Raw genomic sequence first — 14,731 nt, 5'->3', positions numbered from 1 at the left:
CAGGGCTCAATTCATTCTTTGTTACCTTGGTAAGTATTGATTCAAGTAGCTTCATGCTTTTCTTAGTAATCTCAACCATGAAGCTTTTCTCCTTGTCCTTATCCTTTCCCCTTAACCACTTTCTCCTAGAACAGTGGTACTCAACATTTTGGCCCCATGAGTCAGATGAGTGACTCAGAGCCTGTCCAGAGGCCAGATCAGGCCCTAGTAGGCTGGTGTCACATCCCACTGGGACTGGGTCCTGGGGGTCCAGCACTACCCCCTCCCAACTCCCCACTCTGATACTGGATCCTGGAGCCTGGCACCAGCCCAGCCCTGCATGCTGGGCTCAAGCTCTGCCACCACTCCTGTCACCAAATTTTTTGACCCATGGGGAGCCCTGCAGATGGCATGGTGCCACAGGCTGGATCTGGCCTACAGACCAGAGGTTGGGCACCCCATTCCAGAACAGTTTTCTGTGTTACTATGACTATCATTGTAAATTGAGTACATCAAGTGCTGTATTTTGTATTTTATTTTATTGTATTTTAAATGCGCTGTTATCAGTCCCTTAATACAAGGGTGACATGCTTCAAATAAGTAGGGAAGTCATTTGAGAGTCAAGCGATGACTGAAAAAGCCAATTCAAGATCCATGTGTTCTACTGCAGCATGGCAACTAGGAGTGGATCCTGGTAATGTCAGATCACAGGGCTTTCCATTTGTCTCTCATCTATGCCACCATAGTGAGGCAAGTTTGCTCTACATGATTGATGCCTTGTCATATGTCATGTTTTAAATGTATATCTTCCATACAATTTTATTTCAGCATTAAAACTAGGCTGAGGGCTGCCATGGCTTTTTTCTGCAAACCTAAATCTTTTTGGCATGTAGCTGTCACACTGATTCCCTAGATTAGGATTTTCCTGCTAGAGGAACAAGTCTTACATGTTTCTACACTCACCTGAATTTGCTAGCTGCTGGCTGAGTAACCTGAAATTTAACTAGTTTATGAAAGCAATTATATAAATGTGATTTGTTTATAGTAGCAGGGGACTGGACCCAGTGACTGAGAAATTCCCTTCCAGTCCTAAATTCCTATGAACAATCCAAGTCCTTTTCCATGTGACTGGTTCCTTTTGTTACCCCTGCTGCATTTCTCTAGGTTACACATGCCCACCAATCCAGACATCTTCATTTTGCTCCACCAGGGACCTCCTTTTTCCCACCTACTCATTGTATTATAACAATCTGTATTTCTTTCACTGACCATATTTTTAGTTGCATTCAGTTGCTTATCCCACCAAAGGCTAATTGTAGACTGATTCACATATTTAATCAGGCTCATCTAACATCTAATTACAACTAAAATTATCTCGGTCAGGTAGGAGCATTATTAATAGAGCCTGCAAAGATTAACTAGTCCAGATTATATATCTTTATTGCTGTCTTTTATACTTTCTACATTTCTCCAGTATCTTCCCATAACATAGTTTCATAGTTGTTAGGGTCGGAAGGGACCTGAGCAGATCAAGTCCGACCCCCTGCCATGGTAAGAAAGAGTACTGGGGTCAAGTGACCCCAGCAAGGTGTTCATCTAGCCTCCTTTTAAAGACCCCCAGGGTAGGAGCCAGCACCACTTCGCTTGGAAGTTGGTTCCAGATCCTAGCCGCCCTGACAATGAAGTAGCGCCTCCTGATGTCTAGCCTGAATCTGCCCTCTGCCAGCTTGTGACCATTATTTCTAGTCACTCCTGGTAGTGCTCGGGGGAACAGGGACTCCCCCAGTGCCTGCTGGTCCCCTCTCACTAGCTTGTAACAGGCCACTAGATCCCCCTCGGCCTTCTCTTGTGGAGGCTGAACAGGTTCAGGGCCCGTAGCCTCTCCTCGTAGGGCCTGCCCTGCTGTCCCCTGATCATGCGAGTGGCCTCCTCTGGACCCTCTCCATGTTGTCCACATCCCTCTTGAAGTGCGGCGCCCAGACCTGGACGCAGTACTCCAGCTGCGGCCTGACCAGTGTCACACAAAGAGGGAGGATCACCTCCTTGGACCTGCTTGAGATGCTTCTGTGGATGCATGACAAGGTGCAGTTGGCCTTCCTGAATGCGTCCCCCCACTGCCGGCCCATGTTCATTTTGGCATCAATAATGACTCAAAGATCCTTTTCTGCCTGTCCAGGTTACAGGGGTGGGTGAATGAGAACAGGATGGGTTTCGCGTCTTTCCATATCGCGTCTTTCACCACTTGTAGGTTTACCTTTCTACCAGATTCATAATGTTCCCATTGATGATGCTAGTTTCTCCCCTACAACTGTGATTGATAAGCCATATCCAGAAGTCTAGAACTGGAGAAATTGCACGTTAGTGCTAGCAATTTGGTTGTTGATGCTCTTCTAACATGGCTGTCCTGATCAGGTAATGAGGGTTTTGTTAACCTATCTTAGGTAATTGGAGTGGTACAGCTGTGGCTCAGCCACAGCAGCAGAACTCGCCCAAGGACTGGTTTGAAGACCCACGCAGCTCTCCTGCTGAGTTGCCAGCAGTAGCTGTGCTGGCTCACTTTTGGCATGGGTGCATGAGCAGCAATTGCAAAACTGCATAGACTTACTCGAAGTTGTGAGGTTTGTCTTGGTTTCTGTTCCTAGTCCTGAACTTGCCATGCTCTGTGACTGTCTCTCTGTGGCACTAATTTCACGTATAGAATTACTAGAAAAAACAAACGTAGTGAAAGAATGGTATATTTACTTGTGTTGTATAAAGACTGCTGTATATTACTGTAGGCTCACTGTGCAAATCTGCATTACTGATAAAATAGATTATAAAGGATTTTCACTCATTACTTTTTGAACTATAATGTGACTGTATTTACCCATTTAAAGGTATGTCTCCACAGCAATTGCTGCTGTCCCTACACCTTGTGTGAACCTTCCCAAGCACAGGTACTGCTAGAAGTGGAGCTGGAGTAGCACTTAGCTCAATGCACACTGTAAAAAGCTGCCTGAAACACTTGAGTAAATACAATTCTGGTAGCTCCTGTCCTAGCTAAAATTTAAAGCTTATTTAGTGCATCTAAAGCTTATTTAGTGCAAGATGCAGTCACAGCTGTGATTACAGTGCAGACAATCAGAGGTGAACAGATTCTGGGGAATATCACCAAAATACTGAGGTTTTGGCCACCAGAGGGCTCACCGTTTTCAATCAATGCAATGTTCAAAACGTGCCTAGTTTTTGTAGCATTAGGTCCTGGTAGGACTGGCTTTTATCCCTTCTGTTGTTTAGTTTGAGAACAAGAGCTGTCAACTGCAATACATAGACCATCTATGGTGGAAACAAGGCACACATGCCCTTCTTTGAATCACTGATGAAAAAGGGAATATTAATGTTGAATGAGCTTTGCATGGCAAACCTTCCTTTGAAGGAAGCATGCCTAAGTAACATTCTACTAAATGCCCCTGCTGTAAATTGTGTCATTTTGTCCCAAACCAAGGTGAAGATCACTCAGTACTGATTGGCAATGGAAGGTAGCTGGCAGCTCAAAATGGATTTTAGGACAGAGAAAAACTGGAGGTCATTTTACAATCTCTTGATCTGTATGCAGTTGTCTTATAACTTATCTCTCTAATAATTTATCCACGGATATTTGCTTTCCAGCATGGACTTAATTTACAGAAGAATCAGCAGCTTGTGCAGACCGATCTGGCTCACTGGAAGCAGAAGCTAAATTGTGCCAATAGCTTTTACTAACAGGCTTGATTCGCTCTCTGGAAAGGAGGAAAAGACAAAATAAAATAAGATGACACAAATTAGTGACTATATTACTTAGTTCTGTCCTAATTAGTGTTAAGAAAAAGAAACCCCGAGCTTGGCTGCAGTAATACTTGATTGTTAACTTTAAAATGCAACACTGTCCTGAAAAGTGAGTTCTGGGTAAGTATTATTTCAGTGTGACATTCTGCCTAATGCATTTGTATTCAGTCACAGGTGCCTGTTTTTATTAGTACTGGCATGGTAGGGCTCACAAAGTTGTGATAATATGAAAACTGCATTCTGTTATGGATACTATATCGACAAAAGATTTCCTAGCTGAATTCCACCTGCAGCCACCAAATGTTGCCCTCTGTTACAACCCTGCAACCCTGGCAAAGACAAGGGCCTAATAATTATCCAGAGATCAAGACAGAGAAGTAGAAATCATTTTGACAGAGCTATGCTAGACTTTTATTCAGACCTGTAATAGAATTTTTCTAATCCTTAGTCCTGAGGAAAGATGAACGAGCAGAAAGCTATAGTAAACAGTCATAACTGATGATAATACCAGTATGTTATGTAGTGCTTTTCTTCCAGTGATGTCAAAGCGATTTACAGAGGCAGTAAGCATCACTGGGCATGTGTAGATGAAACGGGGGGCTTAATTTGAAGCGGTAGGTTTAAAAAAAAACAACACTGCTTCAGTTTAGGGCTGATTTAAACCCCCGTGTCATGCATACACCCTGCTGACTTACCTGTCTCTCTGGCGGGGAGCGGAGGGCAAGCTGCCGGCAGGTGGAGTGGTCCCTGGGCTGGGCAGGTTGGGACCTGGTGCTTCCCTCCACAGCAGCAGAGGCCTCCACCGGGTGGCACCTGCCCGCAGGCACCCGGCTTGGGTGGTCCTGGGGGGCACTGCAGCCATGGAGGGAAGCACCAGGCCCCCGCACAGTTCAGACAGGCAGGTAGGCTTGGGAGCGGGAGATCAGGCTCGCTGCTTTTCTTGGGCAGAACCTGTTTTCCCCGGCCACTACCAGGCATGAAGCGGGCAGCAACAGACACCCAGACTCCTGGGTCCTGGCAGAGGAAACACCATGTATCTGGGTCCAAGAAGGCAGTTTTTCCTCAAGCCTCCGAGGGATAATTGTTCTTCTGGCATGGTTTAGTACCCACCGAGGTGCTGGGGGTTAAAGCCAACTTTATGGAAATGGGAGGCTCCTCCCTAGCTTGCTCCTCTGGCCATATGGCTGAGGCCAGGTGAAACTTGAGGTCATCTGAACCCCAAGCCTCTGGGCTTGGGCCTGCACATAGGATGTCCACCAAAAGACTTTGGAAATATCTGAAGCCCCTGGTGGGGGTGGAGGATGTTTGCCGGTTGTAGGGCCAGTTATGGTTCTGGACCGACTCAAGGATTTGGACACAATTTGGCTGACTTGGCTTGGAACACGAAAAATTTCTTAAAAAAAAAAAGCTTCACTCCTTGGCTGTAGGGCAGCAAACTAAAACTCCTTTCAGGAGTTTCACCCCAAGTTATTTAAGGCACATTTAGCTGCCAAATTTCCTACAGCAGCTGGAATTAATGCGCAATACGCCACTGAGGCACGCAAACACTTACAGCATTAAAGCAGTACAAAAGCATTTAGCCCACTTTAAAGTGTCATGCACACACGCCTCTTGTTTCATCTACACGCTATGACTATTGCCATTTTAGAGATGGGAAACTGAGGCACTGGGAGGTAAAAAGACTCGTTTGGGGTTACCTAGCAATGCTGCAACAAAACTAGGAAGAGAACTTGCATGTTCTGATTCCTACTCCAGCAAACTGTCTGCTGGCCAATGCTGCTTAGTTTGCACTAGGCTGACCTTGTATTTCTCTCTAAACTCATCACTGTAATTTATCAGAATCATGTATTTTATTAACAGTAATGATCACATTAAAAGATCCAGTTGCTGTTGTGTCTCAGCATCTAACCATCTTAATGTGTTTAGTCATTAACTCAGATCCCCTGAATCCCAGTCCTGTGCTTTAACTCAAGAGTATCTTTCCAGAATGTAGGCTATCACCTGAAGAGTCAGTAACCTGCAGTAGGTCTCCTGGCCACTGGCAAGAATTAGAGGCTTTACTATGTGCCAGTGTTAAAACATCACTAACTTCAAGCAGCCCGTGAAGATACATTTCACTTACAAAAAACACGCATCCCGTTCCAGGTCATTCAGGTAGCGTTGCGTATCACACAGGTAAAGCGAACGGTATGTCTTCCGAGCACTTTTTTCTTGTTTTGTGATGTCATAGCGGCCAACACCGACAGGATTCTGAAATGAGAAAGTCAAACGTATTCCTCTTTTACTTATGGGGCAGTTATACACTGATGGAGCAAATGGGAGGTCAGCTAATGACTTAAAGGGGAACAGGATCAGGGCATACGTTCAAAAAAAATCAATTGTTTTAACAAAAACAAGGACTACACTTGAGAATGAGGAAGTTAAGAACCTGGGACCTTGATTCAGGTTTGGAGCCCTTACAATGAACCATCACAGTCAGATCCTACAGGGATAGTTACCCTGTAGGAAGCTGAGATGATTAATTCCCTTGCTGTAATGTGATTTCCCTACTGCCTACAGCTAACTAGTTGAGTTCAGCTTTACAGAAACTTTGCCACGGAAATTTAATCTGCAGAGTGCTCCCATCAATTATACAGCAGTCTTCATCCTTGACCTCTTTCAAGTTGTCTGTTCCCTGCTCAGCTGCATAAAGGAGGGAAATGGCATGGAAGTCTGTTCCTTGTCACTTCCCAAGGTGGGTTATTTCAAATTAAAGCTTTTTGTGGCATCTTTGAGCCCTTTAGATTTTGTTTTAGTTCACCATGGGAAATCAGAGAAGATTAATATAGATGCTATAAGGGCAGTAAGGAAAGGACTCCAGTCCTTATACCACCCCTTCAATATGCTGCAGCCAGAGGAAATGGTGTTTTTTCAGTAACAGTGGACACGTCTACACGAGACATTATGTCACCATAGCATCTAAAAAATAACTGCGCTGCTGGGACTGTGTGGTACCAAATGCAGTCAGGGGCACAAGTAGATGCGCCCAGAATGTGACTTTATTGGTTATAAAGAAATAGTGCTTTGCACCCAAAGAATTCAATTCTATCATTTAATTTAAACCACCACTGAAATGCAACCACTTGGGGGAGGCCAGTAACAAGCTATTACAAAGCAGAACTGAGGGAAAAGGATTTTTTGCTAAAAGAGACTGAGGTGAATCCCTTGTCTGACATAAAGCAGCATAATGCCTACACCAATAATGGCAGAAGGGGATGCTGATCTGACATACAGAACAGTAATACTGAATTAAGAAGGGGGGCCTACCATATACTAGCTGATCTGTAATAATTGTTTTGTGTGTCTGCTTTATCCCAGAATAAGTAGAAACTACCCTAAGGAACTGTTCCCTTGACAAAAAAAATTACTGCTGTTTAGTTTCCACTAACCCTGGGACTTCACAGTGTTGAAAACTTAGACATTTTGCCTCTAGCTCTATCAGGATTTGGGGGCTCCACTGCCAACAGGTATATATTAAGGACCCTTGTTAGCAAATGAGCCTATGGAACGGAAAGTTTTGAACTTCCTCTTTAGACAGCCAGTCTTACATACTATCTGAAATGCACCCACCTCTGAAGCCGGCAGCTTGTACCCTACACCCACATAATGTTCCCATAGGGAGAGCAGGACACAACATTTTGAACTGACAGAAAACAGAACCAGTAACTGCAGCTGAAGACTATCTTTTCCCATCCTCACTCCTCCATGGAGTAATCAGAGTTAAGAGGAAATGCAATACGTTTTGGCAGAGAGCACTCCTACCAGAGTACCCGCTATCCCATTAAGACACCAAACATGAACCTCTTGTGTCCTCCCACCATATGTAACTGTACACGCTCTCCTACACACACAGTTCCACTCGGGTCTGTTTCCAGTCATGCTGTGGAAAACAGAGAGTGGATCATTTGAAGTAATAAACAGGACTCCAATAACTCTTGAGCTAATGTATACAAGGCAGAGTTGAAACTGCCCTTTTGTGGGGAAAAGTTTTCAGACAGGTCATCACCTGCCACTGCAGACGAGTAGCATTAGGCACGCCATAGATTGACACTATGTGACTCAAGGGGAAGGGAAAGAGATCAGTGCCAATGGGGCTCCTTCCATCAAACTCAAAGGTCTTTGGACCAGGCTGAGGGAGGCAGCGTTCCACTGCTGCTTCTGCTACCCCATAAGCAAGCAGAACAGTATTACATTTGGGTTTCCAAGAATCCCCTTCTTAAGTTGAGATGTCAGTAAGAGGCATGAGATTGTCATGGAAAGAACCGAGAGCCTGGGAATTTTCATGCCTCGATATGTCTTACCAGTCTTTTTCTACTCACGGAGTTTGCAAAAAAGAGACGGCATGATCTCCTGTCAAATCTTTTTGCAGATGACAAAAATGGAGGTTGATTATCGTAGTCTGATCTCTCAATGGGCTTGGGATCATAGGAGCCTGGCCCTGCAGCATACTACAATAAAGTGCGACAAGTTACAATGCAAAGTAGTGACAGCTGCACAGAGTCAGGAAGATTCATTTAGGTTTTATTTCAGCATGGTTCATGTGCAAGTATCTCACTCAAATGCTTAGCCTTAGACGTCTGCTTAATTACCTGGCTGAATCAGTGATGACGTTGAATTCTTCTGGTAGCCACAGAGCTGAGAAACAGTTCTTTGCTAGAGATACAGGTCAGGAAGTAAACTCATTGCACCCATGGGAGTAAGCGCCCCAGAAACACTGGAGATCCACGAAGCCACTGGCCCTACGTTTCCAGTTAGAATTCAGCACAATGATCCACCACTCCGCAGCATGAATACCCACTTCTAGTTACATGCAACATAGTACAAACCTGCTCCTGCTCCCACCAAATGCAAAGGGAGCTTTGCAGTGCAGCTGGGTTTATAAAAATGACTACAGGAAAAAAACAATTCAAACCTCCTTATTCAGCCATTCTTTTCCCTGTATGAATTCAGAGTCATATTTTCTGATGTTAGTAGCTGGTGTAAATTGTTAGCTTTTCTTTAATCCCATTAGCCCTGCAGACAGGGCTGCACAGCTGCAGGACAGTGGCAAGGTTTATACTCCTCGTGCATCAACAAAATCATTAGCTAGACTCCAGTTACAGGAGCCTGGATGATGATTGACAGGAAAGAACTGCTTGACCATCAGAGCCCAGGATAAGTCTGTCATACTACCCTTTCCCACATAACCTGAGTAGACTTGATCTAAAATCACAGGGAGACCAGATCAAGTGAGACCCATGATTACTAGAATTACCAAAATTATTTTGCAAAGCATTTAATGCTGTGTATGTAACTTTAAGAATTTGTTTCAGTCTCTGAGGGTTTTCACTTATGTTTGAAATTCAGTGTATTGTTCATTGCTTTTCTGACTGGGATGGGATCACTCGAAATGCATCGTAACATCACTGAACACATACAGTTCCAAGCAAAGTAGAGAGCAGGGCTAGATACCAGCATCCAGAGGCTTCAAAACGTCAATCCCAATTAGCAGGCTTTATTCTCCAATAACTTGTGATTGATGATACCATGTGAGAAGCAATTTGTTCACCATGTTTGGCTGAGCAAATGGAGGCAATTATTTTAATCCAGAGGCTTTTCAGGTGAGCGAGCCAACACAGGGTTACCTGTATGAGTGTTATGTTCTGCCAAATGCATTCAGCTGTTTGCGTTCATTTGTAGGCAGCCAATATGCACCCAGGAGTTACTTATACTCCGAGGGAAGATTGGCACAGGCTGCTTAGTCACTGCTGTGACCGCAGCTGGTGTAGGCAAACCCAACTGTGTTTAAAGTAGCTAGCTCCAGCCCTGTTAGTACTGCATGTGGCGTAGCAGGGAGTCAGGACAGGCACCTCAGCATTGCCCTGCTTTCTTAGGTGGGTTTTACAACTCCAGTGAGGTCTGTGCTGCCATAGCCACATCATGTCTACGCTCCCTGGCCTCTGTAAGTATTCCCTGGACGTACCCAGGGAATACTTACTCTGGTACTATGTTATGCAATTAAATGGAGGAAGAGAACATTACCAGGTGCAGGCCTAATCACTTTCCCACTGCTACTCTGATGCTTGTTCCCCTTCCCCCCATGGTTTTCTAACTTGACTCCAGCTTCCAAGTGACCAATCTATTTGCAGACCCAGGCTAATGAGCCCATGTCTGGCACCATACAGAGCAAGGCAGCTGCACTGAGCAGCACAGCTTGCAAGAGTTCAGAATCAAGTAGACATGGTTTTCTGGCCTTTCCCTTTGGCTTCCCCGTTGTGTATTTGCACCAAGCACCATCATTTACTCAAGGGAAAGGAGAGGAAAAGGACAGGGCATCACCCACCGTGTCCCGTGGACATTGGCTGAGTGTAGCCCAGAAGATTCGCTCCGTGGGGCAGCCTGGGTTTCGTGCAAGCGTGCTGAAAGCACCTTTCTTCTTATTGTTCTTTGTCTCCAGCTCCTCCACAAAGCTCTTGGGATTGCTGGCACCTGGCTCATAAAGTTTTTTCTAGAGAAGCAAAGGAAAAGAAATGTTCATTGCTGGAAGAGAACGTGTGACGTGGCTGTCTGAGTAGACCCCATGGCCCCTGGGATCAACCGCAACATCTGCTGGTGAGATCTGATCCAACTCCCAAGTGGAGCTAAACTGTCACAGGTTGGCTTTCACTTACCACTGGGTAAGAGCATGCAGGTGGGCAGTTACCACAAAGTTGCTGATGTCTGATAAAGCCTTAAATATATCATAAGCCTTTAAAGCTTTACCCTTTAAATGGTTGGTATGTCACAGCTAGATTCTAGGGCAACTTGATGTAGCTGCATTGACATAAATGGAGCTGAACTAATGTATCCCCATGGAGGGTCAGGCACTGAATGTTAATCATCTAAGACCCTCAGTGCAATGGCAAGGGCTACTTAAAATAAAAAAGGTAGTTAACCTAGCAGCAGCCTTTTTCTAATAACAATCTGGGAGGAGGTTTCACTGTATCAATGAGCAGACATCACCATTGCATATCAGTGGGATGGGGATGCCTACCTCAACAGCATAATGCCCAGAGATAACTGGCTTTGACCTGTCTCCAGAGAAGGTGTCATATGGACCTCGTTTACTGACCACACGTTTCAGCAGCTCATCTATGCTGTTTTTGAGATTGTAGGTGCCTGGTCCCAAACCGCTTCCCTAAAATAGTAGAGAAAAAATAGACCTTAATGGTGATATTATCATGGTGTTGGTGAACAAGAAATGGAGTGTCAATCCTTTTGCAAGGCAGCACAGCTCCTGAAGGACCCAGGCCATGAGGGGGCCCACTGGAGCTGCTGTCCTGACAGGTAAGCTCCAGGTTTGGCATTCCTTCTCCTTCCCAAATCTAGGAAATCCCAAATCCCAGAGCCTTCAGGAAACTGTCAGGTGAACTCTTTCCTTTGTCTTTCCTTTGAGTTTCCTTCCTCTGGTGCAAGCCTGCTGCCCTGCAGCAGGGAGCACACAAACCTCAGGCAGCGTAGTAGTGAAAATGCAGCACTTGGTACCCCTCTAGGGACATAAACTCTGTCCCCATCCTGGCCCTTTAAAGATGCAAGGGATGAAGTAACAGCTGCCTTCTGTATAGAAACATGGCAGCTAAGTACAGGAGGGGTTGCCTCGAATATGGCGCCTTCCCTTTGTTTCCCGTTGTCAAACCGAAGACAACAGCCTTCGCACAAGTCTGTCCAGGGTCTGAATGGGAAATGAGTAACCCAAACTCACTGCTGTGGAAGGGAAGACGCATTTTGCAGTTCTGCTGTCCATGATCCCTTGAGATTTTGCAGAAAATGTTTCCTTCTCCTCTATCAGGGCATAAGGGTTTCCATTCCTGCCGTAAGTTCCTGGGCCGGGGTAGCAATCCTGCAGGGGGGAAATGCAGAGAGAGAGAGGGAATTTGATTAAACAAATAGCAATGTCATTTCTGACCTAGAGCCAGACAGACTTTGGAGCATAGCAGAAGAACTGATTCATTGTCAGACTTCATCACACAGGTCCTAACAGCCCAGCACACAATAAAAAGTACAGCCTTGCTGCTACCATGAGCACTTGTATGGGAGACACACTGGCTGTGCTGTGAGCCCAGGGACTGCAGAGGTGCATAGCTCCCTAGGGGTAGGTAAGGTTCCTTGTGGGGCTCATCTACACAAAGGCAGTGCAGTCTGGTCCCACTGACCTACAGCTACTCCCAGTAAGGAACATGGAAGACCCTGCTCCAGGACAGAGCTGGCTCCAGCCTGGTGGGAGCTCCACCTGTGGATATACAGGGACTGCAGCTCATACAGACATATCTGAGCTAGCTTGAGCTCTGGTGGCAGGATAGTTGCAATGGCACAGAGCTCAGCACATACTGTAGAATCCACCCAGCAAGCAGGAAAAATAACCTATGCTGCCATGGCCAGACTGGTACCCAAAGTAGTTCATTTAAAGCTGGCTCAGGTACATCCACACTATACTTTCAGTCATTGCTGCTGCAACTGTGAAGTAGACATACATCCCATTATCTTGCCCTACTATGTCTCCTCTGCATCATATTACCTCCCTGTCTTACTAAGTTACCACAGTATCTCTATTGCTTGAAGCCAGTCCGTACCCTAATGGTGTCTTTAAACCTCTCTTCTCTGGTGTCACATACACCTCTAGTACTTGAAGGCCGGGTCTCTTGCAGGAAATCCTTGATGTTGTAAGTTCCTGGTCCCAGTCTGTCTTTCTAAGTGAGAAAGGGATTATAAAGTATTAAACCAGGTTTTTGAGCTCCCCAGAGCCAGGCCCAGCACAGCTCCTCTTTTTGATCAATACTGTCACAGTGAACAATCCAAAGATTGACCCCCAGACACGGTCAGATGTCTGGTCAGTAATAGTGAGGTAGCGTCAAACCAAAGTCTCACCAGGTATTTGGTTTTCTTCCATATCTCCTTAAATTGGAAATGGGGGATTTGGGAAAGACGTGCTGCTTCCTGCATTTTCGCCCAGTTGGAACTCAAAGTCTTCCCCTGAAATGCAGAGCAGAAAAAACATGTTTGGGTGATCCTAGAGGAGTCTCTTCCTAGGTTTATGCCCTGAAATAAATGCTTTCTGTTTTTTTTCCATTGACAGATGCTAGTTTTATATGGAGAGATCAGACCCTTAACTGTCTTATCATAGCATTTACAAATTCACATTCAAGAAGTGTTTGCAGGGCAGGAGAGAGAGCATGTACTTGAGGTCAACAGGGCAGTGACAGTTTACCCCAGTTGTGGGTCTTTCTTAGGTTTCCTTGAGCTTTGAAGGAGTTTCCAGTAGCTCAAATCTAGCTGATACGATACACTTGGAGGAAAAGGAAGCGAAAAGGCTGATATATTAGATAGGGCCCAATCATGGAAATCTGCAGAGCTTCAGTGCAAACAGGATCGGGCCCATCTCAGGGACAGCGGGTCAGTTGGATTCAGGGAGACCATTATATCAATAGAATAGGGCCACACAGACTTTTCTTGGCAGCTGAACTCTGGAAGAAGATTTTCTACAGCTGTACCTGTCTAGAGCAGGTCTGCTGCTCAGTCTTTTATCCCAGCCTTAAATAATAAGGTCCTTTGTACATAATACAGCAAAAGACTCACCACATCTGAAGACACCGTTTTGCCATTGGGCTTCTGTGCATGGGTGCTAGGTCTCTTATTCTTTGAGTAAGTCAATGGTCCACAAAACCTAGGATAGGATAATGTAAGTACACTGTTGGTGCATCTACACATGCGCTTTAAGGTGCAGTAGATTATTTTACTGCATACTAAAGCAGCACATAAAAAACTGTACTAAAGCGCTTATGCACAATAATGCTCAGTAAACTATTCTAAGTGTCACTAAAAAAAGCATTCACTTTTGCTACTGTGCAGTAGGGCAGCCTAATGCCCCTTTATGTAGTACCTCATATACTAAACTTAATGCGCAGTAGCAAAAGTGCATTAATGAACATGTAGACACACCCTGCGTGTTCTGAGTCAATGCAAAGCAAAGCAGGACTAACATCACAAACCTGGAGCCTGCCCTTGCAAGTACATAGGGCTTGATGTGTTGCCCATTCAAGTCAGTGGAAAGAGTCTCATCAACATCAGTGTTTATTATATAGCAAGCCTTTGTTATTGGACTTCTGGCCTTATCTTTCAACAACACAGGTGCTTAACAACATTTTAAGCTTGTCGTGAGCCCTGCGAAATGTAGCAGGATTACTCAGGGCTTAGTTCTGAAGGCAAGGGATTTCTCACAGCATGAGGGACCTGAACTAGCTGATGCAGAGGCATTCGGAGGATAGTTCCCCAATACTGTACCTTCAAGACACTGTTGTGGTGGCACAACAATGTGCAAGCCAGCCAACATCTCTTCCCTCTCAGGGACACTCCATCATTGTGCATTCCCGGGGAGGCATTTTTCAAAGCATCTCATTGGACGAATTCTGCCAGGTGTTTTTTAGGCAGGTGTATTTTCTCCTCCATTTGGATTGTCGCAGCTTCACCGCTGGTACATAGCTGCACGGACACGCAGGCAGGCGAATGGCATAGGCATGACGAGGGCATGCACGACTCCGAGGGCTGGCTGTGCACGTGACTCAAGCATGCGAGAAACCACGAACGTGTCCTTGTTGCCTTCGTATGCAAGAATGTGCATGCGTGCCGTCCACACAAGTTAGAACGTGTTTGTGGCTGAGCCCAGCCCCCTTCCCCAGTGCTCCCCGACTCGAGAAATCCCAGCCGGTGGCCGGACCAAACCTTTCCCCCTGCAGCCTCCTATGGGTGGCTCTTACCTGGCTGCTTGAGTCCCAAAGGGGGCACCTGTGAAGCCCTTTGATGCCATGCCCCCTTCTCTGGCCCACAGACCCGTGTCCGAGGCTCCCAGCTGCTCTGGAACTCTGCTGCCGTGACAACCGCAGACAGACGCTCCCCG

At 45.6% G+C, this 14,731-nt stretch overlaps 1 protein-coding gene across 1 annotated transcript; it reads right to left on the bottom strand.

Annotated features, from left to right (window-relative positions):
* Window positions 1-22: 22 nt before the first annotated feature.
* On the bottom strand, window positions 23-14,719 carry CIMAP2 (ciliary microtubule associated protein 2). The gene is made up of 10 exons (XM_090048263.1): window positions 14,592-14,719; window positions 13,414-13,501; window positions 12,706-12,810; window positions 12,411-12,527; window positions 11,543-11,680; window positions 10,835-10,978; window positions 10,145-10,309; window positions 8,124-8,270; window positions 5,906-6,033; window positions 23-3,737 (listed from the first exon to the last, which is right to left on the bottom strand). Exons 1-10 carry the CDS (start codon window positions 14,639-14,641, stop codon window positions 3,635-3,637), a joined length of 1,185 nt encoding a protein of 394 aa, XP_089904389.1. The 5' UTR covers window positions 14,642-14,719; the 3' UTR covers window positions 23-3,634.
* Window positions 14,720-14,731: the final 12 nt, after the last annotated feature.

Source organism: Crocodylus siamensis, chromosome 5, assembly GCF_052110815.1.
Source record: "Crocodylus siamensis isolate JL-2025a chromosome 5, ASM5211081v1, whole genome shotgun sequence".
Taxonomy (NCBI): Eukaryota; Metazoa; Chordata; order Crocodylia; family Crocodylidae; genus Crocodylus; species Crocodylus siamensis.
Note: the sequence above shows the minus strand (reverse complement) of the source record. Positions and strands in the feature narration are given on the sequence as shown.